This window comes from Panicum hallii, chromosome 6 (assembly GCF_002211085.1).
Source record: "Panicum hallii strain FIL2 chromosome 6, PHallii_v3.1, whole genome shotgun sequence".
In the NCBI taxonomy this organism is placed as follows: Eukaryota; Viridiplantae; Streptophyta; class Magnoliopsida; order Poales; family Poaceae; genus Panicum; species Panicum hallii.
Window position 1 is genome coordinate 43,537,451 of NC_038047.1, and position 12,337 is coordinate 43,549,787.

The 12,337-nt window shown below is 49.5% G+C and overlaps 2 protein-coding genes across 2 annotated transcripts; one reads left to right on the forward strand and one right to left on the reverse strand.

Moving 5' to 3' along the window:
- The first annotated feature begins 7,531 nt into the window (after window positions 1-7,531).
- Window positions 7,532-8,745, forward strand: LOC112898367. The gene is made up of 2 exons (XM_025966695.1): window positions 7,532-8,322; window positions 8,574-8,745. The coding sequence occupies exons 1-2, from the start codon at window positions 7,532-7,534 to the stop codon at window positions 8,665-8,667; spliced, it is 885 nt and encodes a 294-aa protein (XP_025822480.1). The 3' UTR covers window positions 8,668-8,745.
- A 2,685-nt stretch (window positions 8,746-11,430) lies between these two features.
- Window positions 11,431-12,260, reverse strand: LOC112897798 (ADP-ribosylation factor GTPase-activating protein AGD1-like). Its single transcript, XM_025966194.1, has 2 exons — window positions 11,874-12,260; window positions 11,431-11,676 (listed from the first exon to the last, which is right to left on the reverse strand). Exons 1-2 carry the CDS (start codon window positions 12,056-12,058, stop codon window positions 11,562-11,564), a joined length of 300 nt encoding a protein of 99 aa, XP_025821979.1. The 5' UTR covers window positions 12,059-12,260; the 3' UTR covers window positions 11,431-11,561.
- Between the last annotated feature and the right edge of the window lie 77 nt (window positions 12,261-12,337).

Consider the following 12,337-nt stretch of genomic DNA (forward strand, 5'->3'; position numbering starts at 1 on the left):
CCCTTCCACCAAGTAAGGTATTAGGCCTCTGAAATGTCCATGCTCCTTAGCTCTTGCTATCAGCACAGCAAGCATATCAGCTACTAAATTAAACAATCCTAGTAAGAGAGGATCCCCTTGCTGTAGTCCCTTCCTTGTTTGGAAATAATATCCTATATCATCATTCACTTTAACTCCCACACTCCCACCACTGACAATATTTTCAATCCACTTACACCAAACTGGAGAAAACCCTTTCATCCTTAACGTTTGTTGAAGAAAAGACCAGCTGACTTTGTCGTAAGCTTTCTCAAAATCTAGTTTGAGAATCACTCCACTCAATTTTTTCCTATACATCTCATGTAATGTTACATGTAAAATTACTACCCCTTCCATGATGTACCGTCCTGGTATGAAAGCAGTTTGAGATGATCTAACCACCTTACTTGCAATCAATGAGAGTCTGTTCGCGATCGCTTTTGTAAAAATTTTAAAGCTCACGGTTAACATACAAATGGGTCTGTACTGCTGGATCATCTTTACCTCCTTTTGTTTTGGGATTAGAGATATGATTCCAAAGTTTAAACTAAACAAAGGTAGGTCATTTCTATGAAAATCCCTAAATATTGCCATGAGGTCATCCTTTATGATAGTCCAAAACACTTGATAGAACTCCGCAGGGAATCCATCCGGACCCAGAGCTTTATTGTGTTTCATTTGAAAAATAGCTTCCCTGACTTCCTTTTCTGAGAACACTTCGGCTAGCAACTCATTTTCTAACTCATTTACTTGAGGAATATCCTCCGTCAATGATTCTACCATTGAGAAAGTGCTTCTCTCTGGTGAACCAAACAAACCCTTGTAATATTTTGTTATGTATCTTTTCAAGTTTTCCTCCCCCTCAATTGTTCCATCCTCCTGCTCTAGACAAAAAATCCTAGTTTTTCGTTGTTTTCCGTTAGCCACCAGTTGGAAATATTTTGTATTTCTATCTCCTTCAAGTAGTTTTTTTTGTTTTGCCCCGCTGGAACCACTTTATTTCCTCTTTCTATAAGAGCTGGGCTAAATGATCTTTAACGCATTGTTTAAGATCTAGCACTTGCTGGCTTAGCAGCATCACTTCCGCCTTTTTATCTAGCTCATCTGCCTTCCTTAGAAGTTCTTATTTTTCTTTTTTATAAGCACCGTTCATGTTTATTGCCCACCCTCTCAGGAATTGCCTTAATTTTCTAATCTTGTTTTGCCATTTTTGAATAGGTGTGAAACCTTTAGTTTCCTTATTCCAAATTTCTGCCACCATATTAAAGAAACCCTCTCTAAGGAGCTAGCCAAGTTCAATTTTAAATTGAGGCTGTCACTTAGCATTCGCTCCTTACCCTGTGTTCAATAATAAAGGAGTATGATCCTAGATATCCCTACTCAAAGCAACAACTATGGCCAGAGGAAATCTCTACTCTCATTCGGTGCTAACAAGCACCCTATCCAACTTTTCATAAGTCGGTGTTTGCAATGCGTTTGCCCATGTAAATTTACGGCCCGACATCTCCAATTCCCTTAGGTTTAGGCCATCTATAATTGCATTAAAAAGAAAAGGCCATCGGTCATTATATCTATCATTGTTATTTTCACTTGGGTTTCTGATGATGTTAAAATCACCGTCAAGCAAAATTGGTAAATTTTCTTTGCTACAGGTGTGTACTAACTCAGTAAGGAAGACTCCTTTAAATTTGGGTTGTGCTGCTCCATAAACAGCCACCAACACCCATTTGAAGTCATCACTTTTATTCTTAAGATGAAATTTCACGTAGAAATCTCCTTCCTCTATACTCCCAATATCCAGCGAGTCAAGATTAACCCCTAGCAAAATACCTCCTGACCTCTCATGAGGTGCTGTCCAGTGCCACAAAAAATTCCTTCCTCCACTAAAATTATTTAGCGTAGCTTGAGTGAAATCTTTTTTCCCGTCTCTGGAAGAGCAACGAAATCTAAGTTTTGCTCTCTAGATGTATGCGCTGCGGAATCTTGTTTTAGCCAAGTCATTAAGACCTCCGCTATTCTAAAAGATTCCTTTCATTGCAAACTATTTTTTATTTTCTAGACACCCTTAACTTACAAGTCTTTCCTGTGGATGACTTAGCATCCGACTTGTTTGAAACAGATATTGAATCCGCACTATTCTTTCCTAGTCACACAGAGAGGTATACAGGCGTATAGCTAGTACACATCCAAGCTACCAGCAGTAGTAGTAGTGTCCGTAGAACTGGAGGCGAGTCGATCGATCAGCTTCTGCTTTAGTTTGTCCGGCACTGATTGATCTCTGGCGATCGATCATTTCAGTACTGTGGCGTTCGTCGCGGAGACGACAGGGATTTGTACAATGCAAGGACGAGTGTTCTGATGGATCACTACTGAGTACGACAGGAGGGGTTGATCGATCGATCGAGGTCGTCAGAGATGAGCCTGCACCTGCACCGGCACTGCATCGCCGCAGCAGCGCTGGCTAGCTAAAAGTAGCAGCCCGATCGATGCGAGAGCTAGCAAGGCGAAGCCAGCCAATAATCTAGAGCGGCTCTTGCATCGTACGTGTCCCTTGCTCATCATGTAGCTGCTAGCTAGTAGTGGTACATATACATGCTGACAGATAGTGTCAGGGATCGGAAGAAACTAATAAAAGGTAGAGATGAAGAGTCGCTCTGATCGACAGCAATGCCAGCGTGATCCCCCCAACATGCATGTTCGTTCATCGCACGATGCGCGGTCCACTGTGGCAGATTTGGTTAGGTGCAACTGTTGTTCCGATTTTCTAACCGGAACCGTTGAACCCGATCTGGTAACCGGACCTCTAGTCTTGGGTCTGGCAACCGCTACTGCGTGGAGTATATGGCTCAGCCTGGACGGTATAGGATGCAGGACGACGCGAGCGATTGGTTGCGTGGACGGCTAGCTAAGCCTTGCTCTCGGCCGGCGGGCTATTGGATTAGGCAAATGGTCCTGGCGAGCCAGGCTCTCAGGAAACGAAAATGAGATGCGTTTCTCGGCAGCCTGGCTCGCGTGGGCGTGCGCTAAAGGCGAGGACGCGTGCAAGATTCCGGTCAATCAAACAGTTGCTGCGTTCTTCATGCATCTACAGATCCAAACAACCAAACATACAACATCGTCAAGCATGTATCCGGCCTGTCCCAGCGGCGCCTGGCTAGTCTGGGCACCCCTAGTATTTTCTTGTCTTCTTCACTCTCACCAACTTGATGCTAGTGGACAGAGAGACTACCCGAAGGTCCACGCGCGCGTCTCGACCGAAACGGCCCACACGGGCCTTCTTCCGTGTTTGGGCTGACCATGCATGGTCAATGATCTGGTGGTGGTGATCTGGTCTCTGGTGGCTGCTGCAGCTTGCAAATTTTGCACGCGCTAGCTGGTGGGTGTATGTGGGACTGAGCTTCAGTGGTGTAGATAGCTTGGGTGGGAGTGGGCGACGTAGATTCCATGGACTTGTGACTTGTGAGGGAAGCAAAGCAAAGCGAAGGTTGCTGAAAAATCTTGGCGATAGTCGGGATCAGGCAGGCAGGCATTAACGATGGACGAGCAAGTTGCCTTTCTGAACTTAAAAGGGTGTTTGGAGTGCCGCCTAACCCGCCACGGCGCGCCTAATCTGTGGCGTTTAAAATGGTCACCACACCTGCGGTGAAAAAAATATGACGCGCCGTGGCGAGTTAGGCGGCACTCCAAACAGCCCTTAAGTTCAGCCCTTAAGTTCAGAAAGGCAACTTGCTCGTCCATCGTTGGAGACCGCGCTCGGCCTCGATCCCGCGTGCTCCTGGCCCTGGATCCATGGAAAAGGGCGTGCATCTGTACGGTCTGTACCAGTTGCAATGTGTTGATGTAGAGAGAGTTGAACTTTGACCAAAAAGAAACTAATCTGATCCACCTCAGCTCAGACTAATTAATGGATCTGGCTCGTACCGCCGGCCGTAATTTTGGTGGATCGTATTGCCGCTCCACTTTTCGAAAGAAAACAACTCTACGTGTTCAGATTTCTTGTTCCGGCAAAATTCTGCACGGCCCGCACAGCAAAGCAACATAAAAATAAATACGCAAAACTTATTTTTACTCTCCGTTATTAAGTGGGTGTGTGCATGTCATGCATACGAGGGGGTAAGGAGAGAAGGGAAAGGACGAATGATGTAAACGTATACATGCATATGTGCGGGGAGAAAAAGAACGGATAGCCGTGTGCATGAACATAATTTCAAAATAAAAAGATCATAGTTTCAAAATCTAGCATCAAAATCAAAATCCTATTACACAGTTATATTTGTTTCAATAAGAAGTTCAAAATAAGATCCCACACCAATATATTTCAGTGATATATTTTTTGCGAGAGAAAATATTTTTTAATGTATTCTAATTTGCTTATGATGTTTGCAAAAATTGCTTATGGCTTTATAGAATGTTGTTTCACACGTGTGAGTTTAGTTAAGTGGATTTTGGTGTTCATGTTATGAAGATAGATTGTTTGGTGTGATTAGTAGATGAAGGTAAACAACTTTGTTAGGTAGGTGAATGTTTATTGCATGATTAATAATAGTCAACTTTAGCAGATCAGTTGAACATTTTAACTAATTTATTTTAATATTTTTTATCATACATAAAGCAATTTATATATCTTTGAAAAATATTATCAAAACATATACAAGTGGGATTTTATTTTGAAGGTCTCTTCGAAAGAGATACGATTATGCAATCGGAATTTGAAATTTAATAGATGGTTTAAGAACTATAATTTTTAAATTTACTAATTGCTTGCATGTACTATTAGAATGAGATAAACACTGTCCATGGGTGGATGGCAAATTTAGACTGCCATGCAATAGTGCAAACGCACTTTCCGGCCGGAATAAAGTTATTACCCTAATTAATTCAGCGGGTCAAGGGACTTTCTCAGAGCTGTCTCCGTCGTCATCGCCCACGGCGTCGCGAGTCCGCCCACGGTGGTACGGTCTCTTCGATCGACAAGGCCTCGCCAGCGGTGGCGGTTCCGCCCGGGTCCACGCGCTCGATCGGAGTGGGTCTGCATGCGAATTGAAGGCAGCGACGAGAAGACGCGCCTTGGATCGAGCCTCGGACTTGGACTAGGACTAGCAGGCAAAGCCATCGCGAACGATAGCGCCATGGTAGTGGTAGTGAGCTTCCGATCCGCGGGTCGATCGGGACACCTAGCCTTCTCCTTCCTTGGCACAGGCCGCAGGATCGGAGGAAATGTACGTAAAAGGGTCGTGACACCGGGAGCGAATTAAGTGTTCTCTAAGCACGTATAAAAATCTATATCATCTATGGGTCTGATTGGTTTCTAGGATGAGGCATCCTAGCTCGCATCAGCGCAGCCTGGCTGAGGTGCGACAGCCTCTACCAAGCCAGGCTCCGCAGAAACGAGGATGGATTTGCTAGATTTGCTTGCTATATCTGCATCACCTGAGACAGGCTGAACTAGAGATGCAGACCTCCAAACAAGCGCAGCTTGCATCACGCGAAATAGGCTGAGCAACCAAACACGCTGAGTGCATAAGATGCTACACCTTGGGAGCCTGGCTCAGCCAGATGCAGGAGACCAATCAGACCCTATCTAGCTGTGCACTAAGTTTTTCTATATTGCTTTCTCTACCGTACAAAAGTTTTACACTCTAAGTTCCAATTCTACAAACTACACATGGTATTTCTAGGAAAGGTAAACGCGGAATGTAAGTGCAAAGTAAGTGCGGAAGTAAATGAGGTAGAGAAGGCAAACTCCCGGCGTGGTGACACGGTGATTTTTACCGAGGTATTGGAAAGCAACGCTAGTCCTCGTTGTTGGAGCCATTCTCAAGGGAATGCCTACGCAGGGGCATAAACTTCCCAGTCGAGTAACTCGGTAGGATAGGCGACGGGCCTTCCCACGTGCAAGTGGATCTCCGCCTAGCCTCTCCAGGATGCTCCCCGCCGTCTTTACTAGGTAGAGCTTCCACAAAACGCCAAGAGCCTCTCCTCCCTCTCACAACTACTGGCGACCACTCCACAAACGCGGTTGGAGGGTCTCCCAATACTTACAAGTACCGGATTTATAACTCTTGGTGCGCGCAAGCACCAAAAATAAAGAGGTGCGCAAACCTCGTCTAACTCCAGGCTAACACCCGAAGCAATGCGCTAAGAGACCTAAACTAGCACTAATCAAGCACTAAGACTTTTGCTAATTGCCTTAATCTTCTCTTGAACACTTTAGTAGATAGAGCACTTGAATATATCTGGAACACAAGTCTACAACTTCCCCAGGCTCTAACACACATGAAATGGCCGGGTGGAGAGGTATTTATAACTCCAACCAAAAAAACTAGCTGCTCCTTATGCTGCATACACAGCATTGACAGATTAATTCGGTTAAGTATAATCACCATGACGGAATTGATCGGTCACCACTTTTAGCACTTGGACAACAATCACTTACTGCTGATAGATTAAATCGGTCAATACTATAAACCTAAGCACATAATTAATCGGTCATTCCAGTACCGAATGGAGATCGAGTTAGGGCCATAGATTAATTCGGTCATTGTCATTTCACTGAGCACCAAATTAATCGGTCATTCCAGTACCCTGCCCACAGATTGATTCACTGTCACCTCACTGAGCATCGAATGAATCGGTTATCACTTCACTGAGCATTGAATGAATCGGTCGTTCCAGTAACTTCTGAGGCTGCTGCCCTTAATTTGCCTGACAGATTAAATCTGTCCCTTCCTATGTGCTGAAGGATGAATCTATCAATTGCATCTGTGCTTATTGTGCTTTATTTCTTCGTGAATCTTTTTATACTTGATCATTTAAATGCCTTCCATTACATTCTTGAAATCTATAAACACCTTCAAAGATATATCTTGACATACTCATTATTAGTTCCAACGATTATGTTATTATTCGATTACCAAAATCATAAACAATAGCTTTGGGACAATTTTTCTACAGTACGGACCCGAACACGCAAACTCCGCGCGCGCTCCTCCTCCTCCCCGTCCTTGTCCACTTGTCCCTCTTGTCCGCCTCCCAGTTCCTCGACGATCCACGCGCTTGTGGGGCGAGCGCGGTGGTCCGGCCGGGTGTGAGAAATGGCTGGAAGTGGAGATGGAAGCCGACGCCGTGGTTGACGATGATGGCGGGGAGGCGGTCAGCAAATCTATCTAGACTCTACTCAACTGAGAAAACTCCTGGCAGCTTCCGAGTTTGTTGGCTACTACCAGCCGCCGGCGATCGAGAGGTCGGTGCTAGCTCGGCTCCACTCGATCCAGGCACCCACATTTCCTATCGATCCAGAAGCTAGCCAAGTTGACACTCGTGATGCCAAGGCCTGAGCTGAACGTCATCGCCATGCATCCACTCACCAACCAAAGCCACATTCCTCGTTGACGGCTGACCGCCGGGCTGACCCTTGCCGGTTGATTAATTTCCTGGAAAAACAAGCTAGAGCTCAGACGCGCACTGCACAACACGTATCATCTGATATTCTGATCCTAGCTAGGCTTTCTCCATGGGGGCTTCCCAGTCCGTCGCGGACCACCGCTTCAAGCGCGTCGCCAGCAACGAGGAGAGGGCCCGGTGCGGGATGTGCTCGCTGGACGTCGAGGCCGGGGAGGTAGCCTACCGCTGCCGCGACGTGGGCTGCACCTTCGTCCTCCACGACGCCTGCTACCGCCGCCCCAGGGAGACGAAGCACTTCGCGCACTCGTGCTCCGGCCGCCCCCTCACGCTCTCCGACAAGCACCCGGTAGCGCCGGGCCGCCGGTGCGACATCTGCGCCGCGCCCTTCAACGCCGGCGCCTTCGTCTACGGCTGCAGACGGTGCAACGGCTTCTACGTGCACCCGCGTTGCTGCGGCCTCCCGAAGACGGTGCGCAACACTCTTCACACGCAGCACGCGCTCACGCTGCTCGCTCCGCCGCTGGCCGGAGCGGGTGGCCGCCGCCGCACGTGCCTCAACACCAAAGGAAACTGCAACAACGCCAGGGCCAGGCGCAACAACAACAACAACGCCGCCGCCTGGTCGTACCGGTGCGACCTGTGCACAGTCGAGCTCTGCCTCAGGTGCCAACTGCCCAACGGCGGCGGCGGCCCCGCCGTGCGCCAGCACGGTTGCTGCGGCGGCCCACGCCCTCGAAACCATGGCGGTGGTGGGGCAGCAGCTGGCAACTATGACGGGAACCTCACTCCGCGCGTTTGGCTGCGCATGCATTGGAACTCCAATGGCGCCGCCCGCGCCGCCGCCGGCGGCCTCCTAATCATCATCATATCTCGGCGTCGCAGATTTTACCTTCACCTAATGTAAGGGCTTATTTTACCTTAGAACAACTAGCAGATTTTAAGTGACTTGTGTCGTCCTTAACCTGAATTGTTTTAGTTTATCTTACCTTTGGGGAAAAAAAAATTTATCTTCGGTACATACAAGGAGCATAGTAAAATATGAAGAAAAGTATGAATATTGTTTTTTAGAAAGATCCATACATATATGATACGAACATCTGTATTATAGAAATCAGGAACAACAGACTTATTTTGCCTTAATTTGTGTGCAGGTCCATTCAGAAAATATGCCTCGTACTATTTAATTTGTCAATGGGAGAGGGTAATTATTATCACAACCAATTGTTATTGTGCCCAAGATTATGATGCTTCTGCTTCTGCTGCTGCTGCGAACCAATCAACTTATTAGGTGGTGGTTACCAGAGAGGTGGCTGTACCATGCCCACCTGGGGTCAAACTTCATGCTGACGTATATGTGAGCATATGCGTTCGCACCATGTTTATAAAGAGACACTTGCTTTCGCATCCTTCAAACTGCTGTGTAATGGGGCTACCGTGGCGGCTTCGATCAATTAATTAGCAAAGTTTAAAAGAAACAACTTAGGACCTATTTAGATACTGTAATTTTCAAAAACTATCGTATTAAGAAACTTCATAAAAACCTATGGTTTAGAAAAACTCCAAAAATACTACAATTCAAGAAATACTATGATTTTAAAAGTATACTGTGATTTTAAAACTAGAAGGTATATTCCATCAAGACACCAGCATAGCTTTTAAAAACCATAGTATTTTCCTAAACAAAAACACTAGAAAAACATTTTGAAACCACGTGGCATGCTGACATCAGCATGACGTCATCAGGGGGTCCGGGTCTGCTGACGTCAGCAGTGGGCCCTGCTGACGTCGGCGTTGACCGGTCAACGTTGACCGGTCAACGGTCAACGGTCAAGGTGGGTCCACGGTCAACGGGTCCCACTGGTCAGCCTCGCCCTGAGACTGACAGGTGGGCCTCTCGGGTCAGGCTGGGAAAAGAAAAGAACGGTCTCGGTTTGGTTCTGGGCCGATAGTGGTGATGGGCCGGCTCGAGGCCCAGCTAGGCTTGGCTAGGCTCGCGGTGTCAGCTCGGCCTGCGGCTCAGCAGGCCGGCTCGGACAGTGGGCTGGCTGGACGCGTCTTGGGCCGGCTCGACTTAACTCCTTCGCAGGCCGTCTTCTTTCCTCCTCCCGTGGGCTGGGCTTGCCTCATTGCCTTCTCCTCCTCGCGGCCCGGCAGCTTCTGCTCTTCCCCTTCACGCTGACAGGGCGGTCCCACGTGGCGGCCTCGGCGGGATCTGGTGCGGCGGGGTTCGGATCCGGTGCGGCAGACGGGTACGCGCGTGTGCGTGTGGGCGACGTGAGCGCGTGCAGGGGTGAGTGCCCGGAGGGTGTTCGGGGGAAGGCCTCAACAGCTTGGCCGTGACGCGAACGCGACGTCGCGGCCGCGTCGCGGGGGTGGACGCGCACGGCGAGGCCGTGGCGCAGGCATGGCGAGGCTAGGCGTGGTCGGGTCTCGCGGCACGGGTGCGCATGCACGCGCGCGGGTCCTAGCATCCCAGGGCCGCGGCGTGGCCGTGCCGTGCGCGGGGCACCGGCATCCCGGGCCCGCGGCACGACGCGGCGGCGATGAGGCGACGGCGGTAGCGGGAGAGGATTGCGGCGCGTCGGGCTCCTGCACAAGAAGGACGGCACGGCGGCCGGAAGGGACGGGTGATCCTACGGCTGGCTACGGAGGTTTCCTCAGCGGCGCTAGGCATCACGCCGGCAGCAGAGGAGGTCAAGAGAGGAACGGCGGTGGTGTGGCTCACCGGCGGGGCTGGAGCAGAGGGCGCTCGGGGCAGCGGAGAGGTGAGGCCGGCGGGTCGGGGCCGTGCAGGGTGCGCGGCTGCGTCGGTGTAGTCGTACGGGCGCAGGTGCGGTGAAGCTCCGGTGGCGGCGGCGGCATCCTCCTTGCTTGGCTCTTGGTCTTCCTCCTCTTGCACTGCTCCTCCCCCTCCTTCTCTCCCTCTCTCCGGTGCGGTGGCGGCGGATCGGGAACAAGGGTGCGGGTGGCTAGGGCTTCGGGTGGCGACCTCGGGGGCTTTCATGGGCGACCCTAGGGCTCGCGGCGCGGGCTCGGACGCCGAGGGCGGCGATGCCCGGCGTCCGTGCCACGGCCACGCGGCACGCATCCGGCGGCTGCGGCGCGGGGTTAGGGTTTGGCGGCAGGGCGGCCGAGGCGCGGGGAAAAAGGGGCGCGCGCGGGCGGGCGGTCACGCCGGTTGTCATGGAGCGGAGCGGCGCGCGGGCTGGCGGATGACGCGAGGGTGTGGGGCTGCGGCGGGGAAAAGAGGAAAAGAGAGGCAGGCGGTTGGAGCTTCTGTCGCGAAGCGGGACGGCGCGGCGGAGGCGAGCGGGCGGGAGAGAGCCGGGGTCGCGGGCGGTCGGGAGGAAGGGGGCAGCTGATGGGTGGGGCCCGCCCGTCAGCTGCCCCGTGCGGAGGAGAGGTGAAGGTTCGCGACGGTGGGTTGGGCCGGTGGCGCTGGGCCGCGTCGTGCGGGAGAGAGAGATGGCTGGGCCGTGCACGGGGTTGGTTTGGGCTGCTCGTGTTGGGCCGGCCTCTAGCTATCGGTCCAAGGGAGTTAGGAGGTCAAAGCTTGGATTTGAATTTGAATAGCCCCTTTCAAATTCAAATCCCACACCATTTGAATCAAGCAACCGAAAATCCAATCAAATAAAAGCCATCCATCCCTCCAAATCAAGATAATTCGCAAAAGTTTTTGAAATTCACGATTTTTGTTAAACAAACTCTCTAGAGGTTAACATGGAATGTTACAGCACAATTGCCTTATATGTCCACACATAGATCACAATGGCACATCTCGATATGTTCAATCATCTTTCATCAGAAGGGCAGCTACTTCATGAAGAAAGATGACCAACTCCATTTACAAGCTTACTATACTATACATCATCTGCAAACAAAACCAAACCGCTTGCCAGATGATTAAATAAGGACCACTGATCCTAACGAAGAAAAAAATGGGTAAAAATGAAGAACAAACAATAGGCGCGCCATGTTGAGGAAGCTCCATCCAGAACGACATATACATAAATTGCTTTCATGCCACAAACTTGGATTATCTGCAAGGCAAGCTGGGACCGGGCGCAACTGGAGCCATGTTAGTTGAGTCGACCACACCAAAAGGGGGGCTTTGATTTTCTGAAGATGTGATTGCAAGATTATCTACTATGGTCCTCTAACAAAATAAGAATATCTTCATCGCTTGTTCCACCGTCAATTGCGTACTGTAATGCTGTTCTACCATCTTGATCCATCGCTTGTGAATCGGCCCCTCTGCATAGAAACGCAAAACACAGATATGAGATGTGTATTTGCATTTTTGCTGCTTTCCGGGATCATTCCCGGTCACCAAGCAAAACAGAGCTGCGATGATATATAGTGTCATACTAGCAGTGATTCACATCAACCCTTTTGACGGAGCAAACATGTAGTGCAAGAACAAATTCCTGAGCTATCAGGTTCTTGCATACCTGGAGAGGAGAAGCTTGGCATGCTGATGTCTTCCTTTCAAAATGCAGTGATGAAGGGGTGTCCGGCCCTTTGAATCAGTCATATTTACAGTAGAGCCATACTGCAATAGTAATTCAACCATCCCAACATCTGCGACACGGCATGCAAGATGAAGCAAGGAGAAACCTTCACAACTTTCCTCCATGTCATCTGTGCGTGAACTTGTGCTAGCAGGGGAAAGGGGCTCTCTTGGAGAAATCTTGCAAGTGTTTACTGTAATTCGATCGAGTCCCCACAGGGAAAAGAAAGCCAAACGTGGTGGCAATGTCGACAAAGTTTCTTTGTGATCTTTCTTGATAGGTCGTCGTCAGCCACTGATGGAGGCCGCAGGCAGCAACTCGACGTCAAACTTCATGCTGACATATATGTGAGCATATGCGTTCGCACCATGTTTATAAAGAAATACTAGCTTTCGCATCCTTCA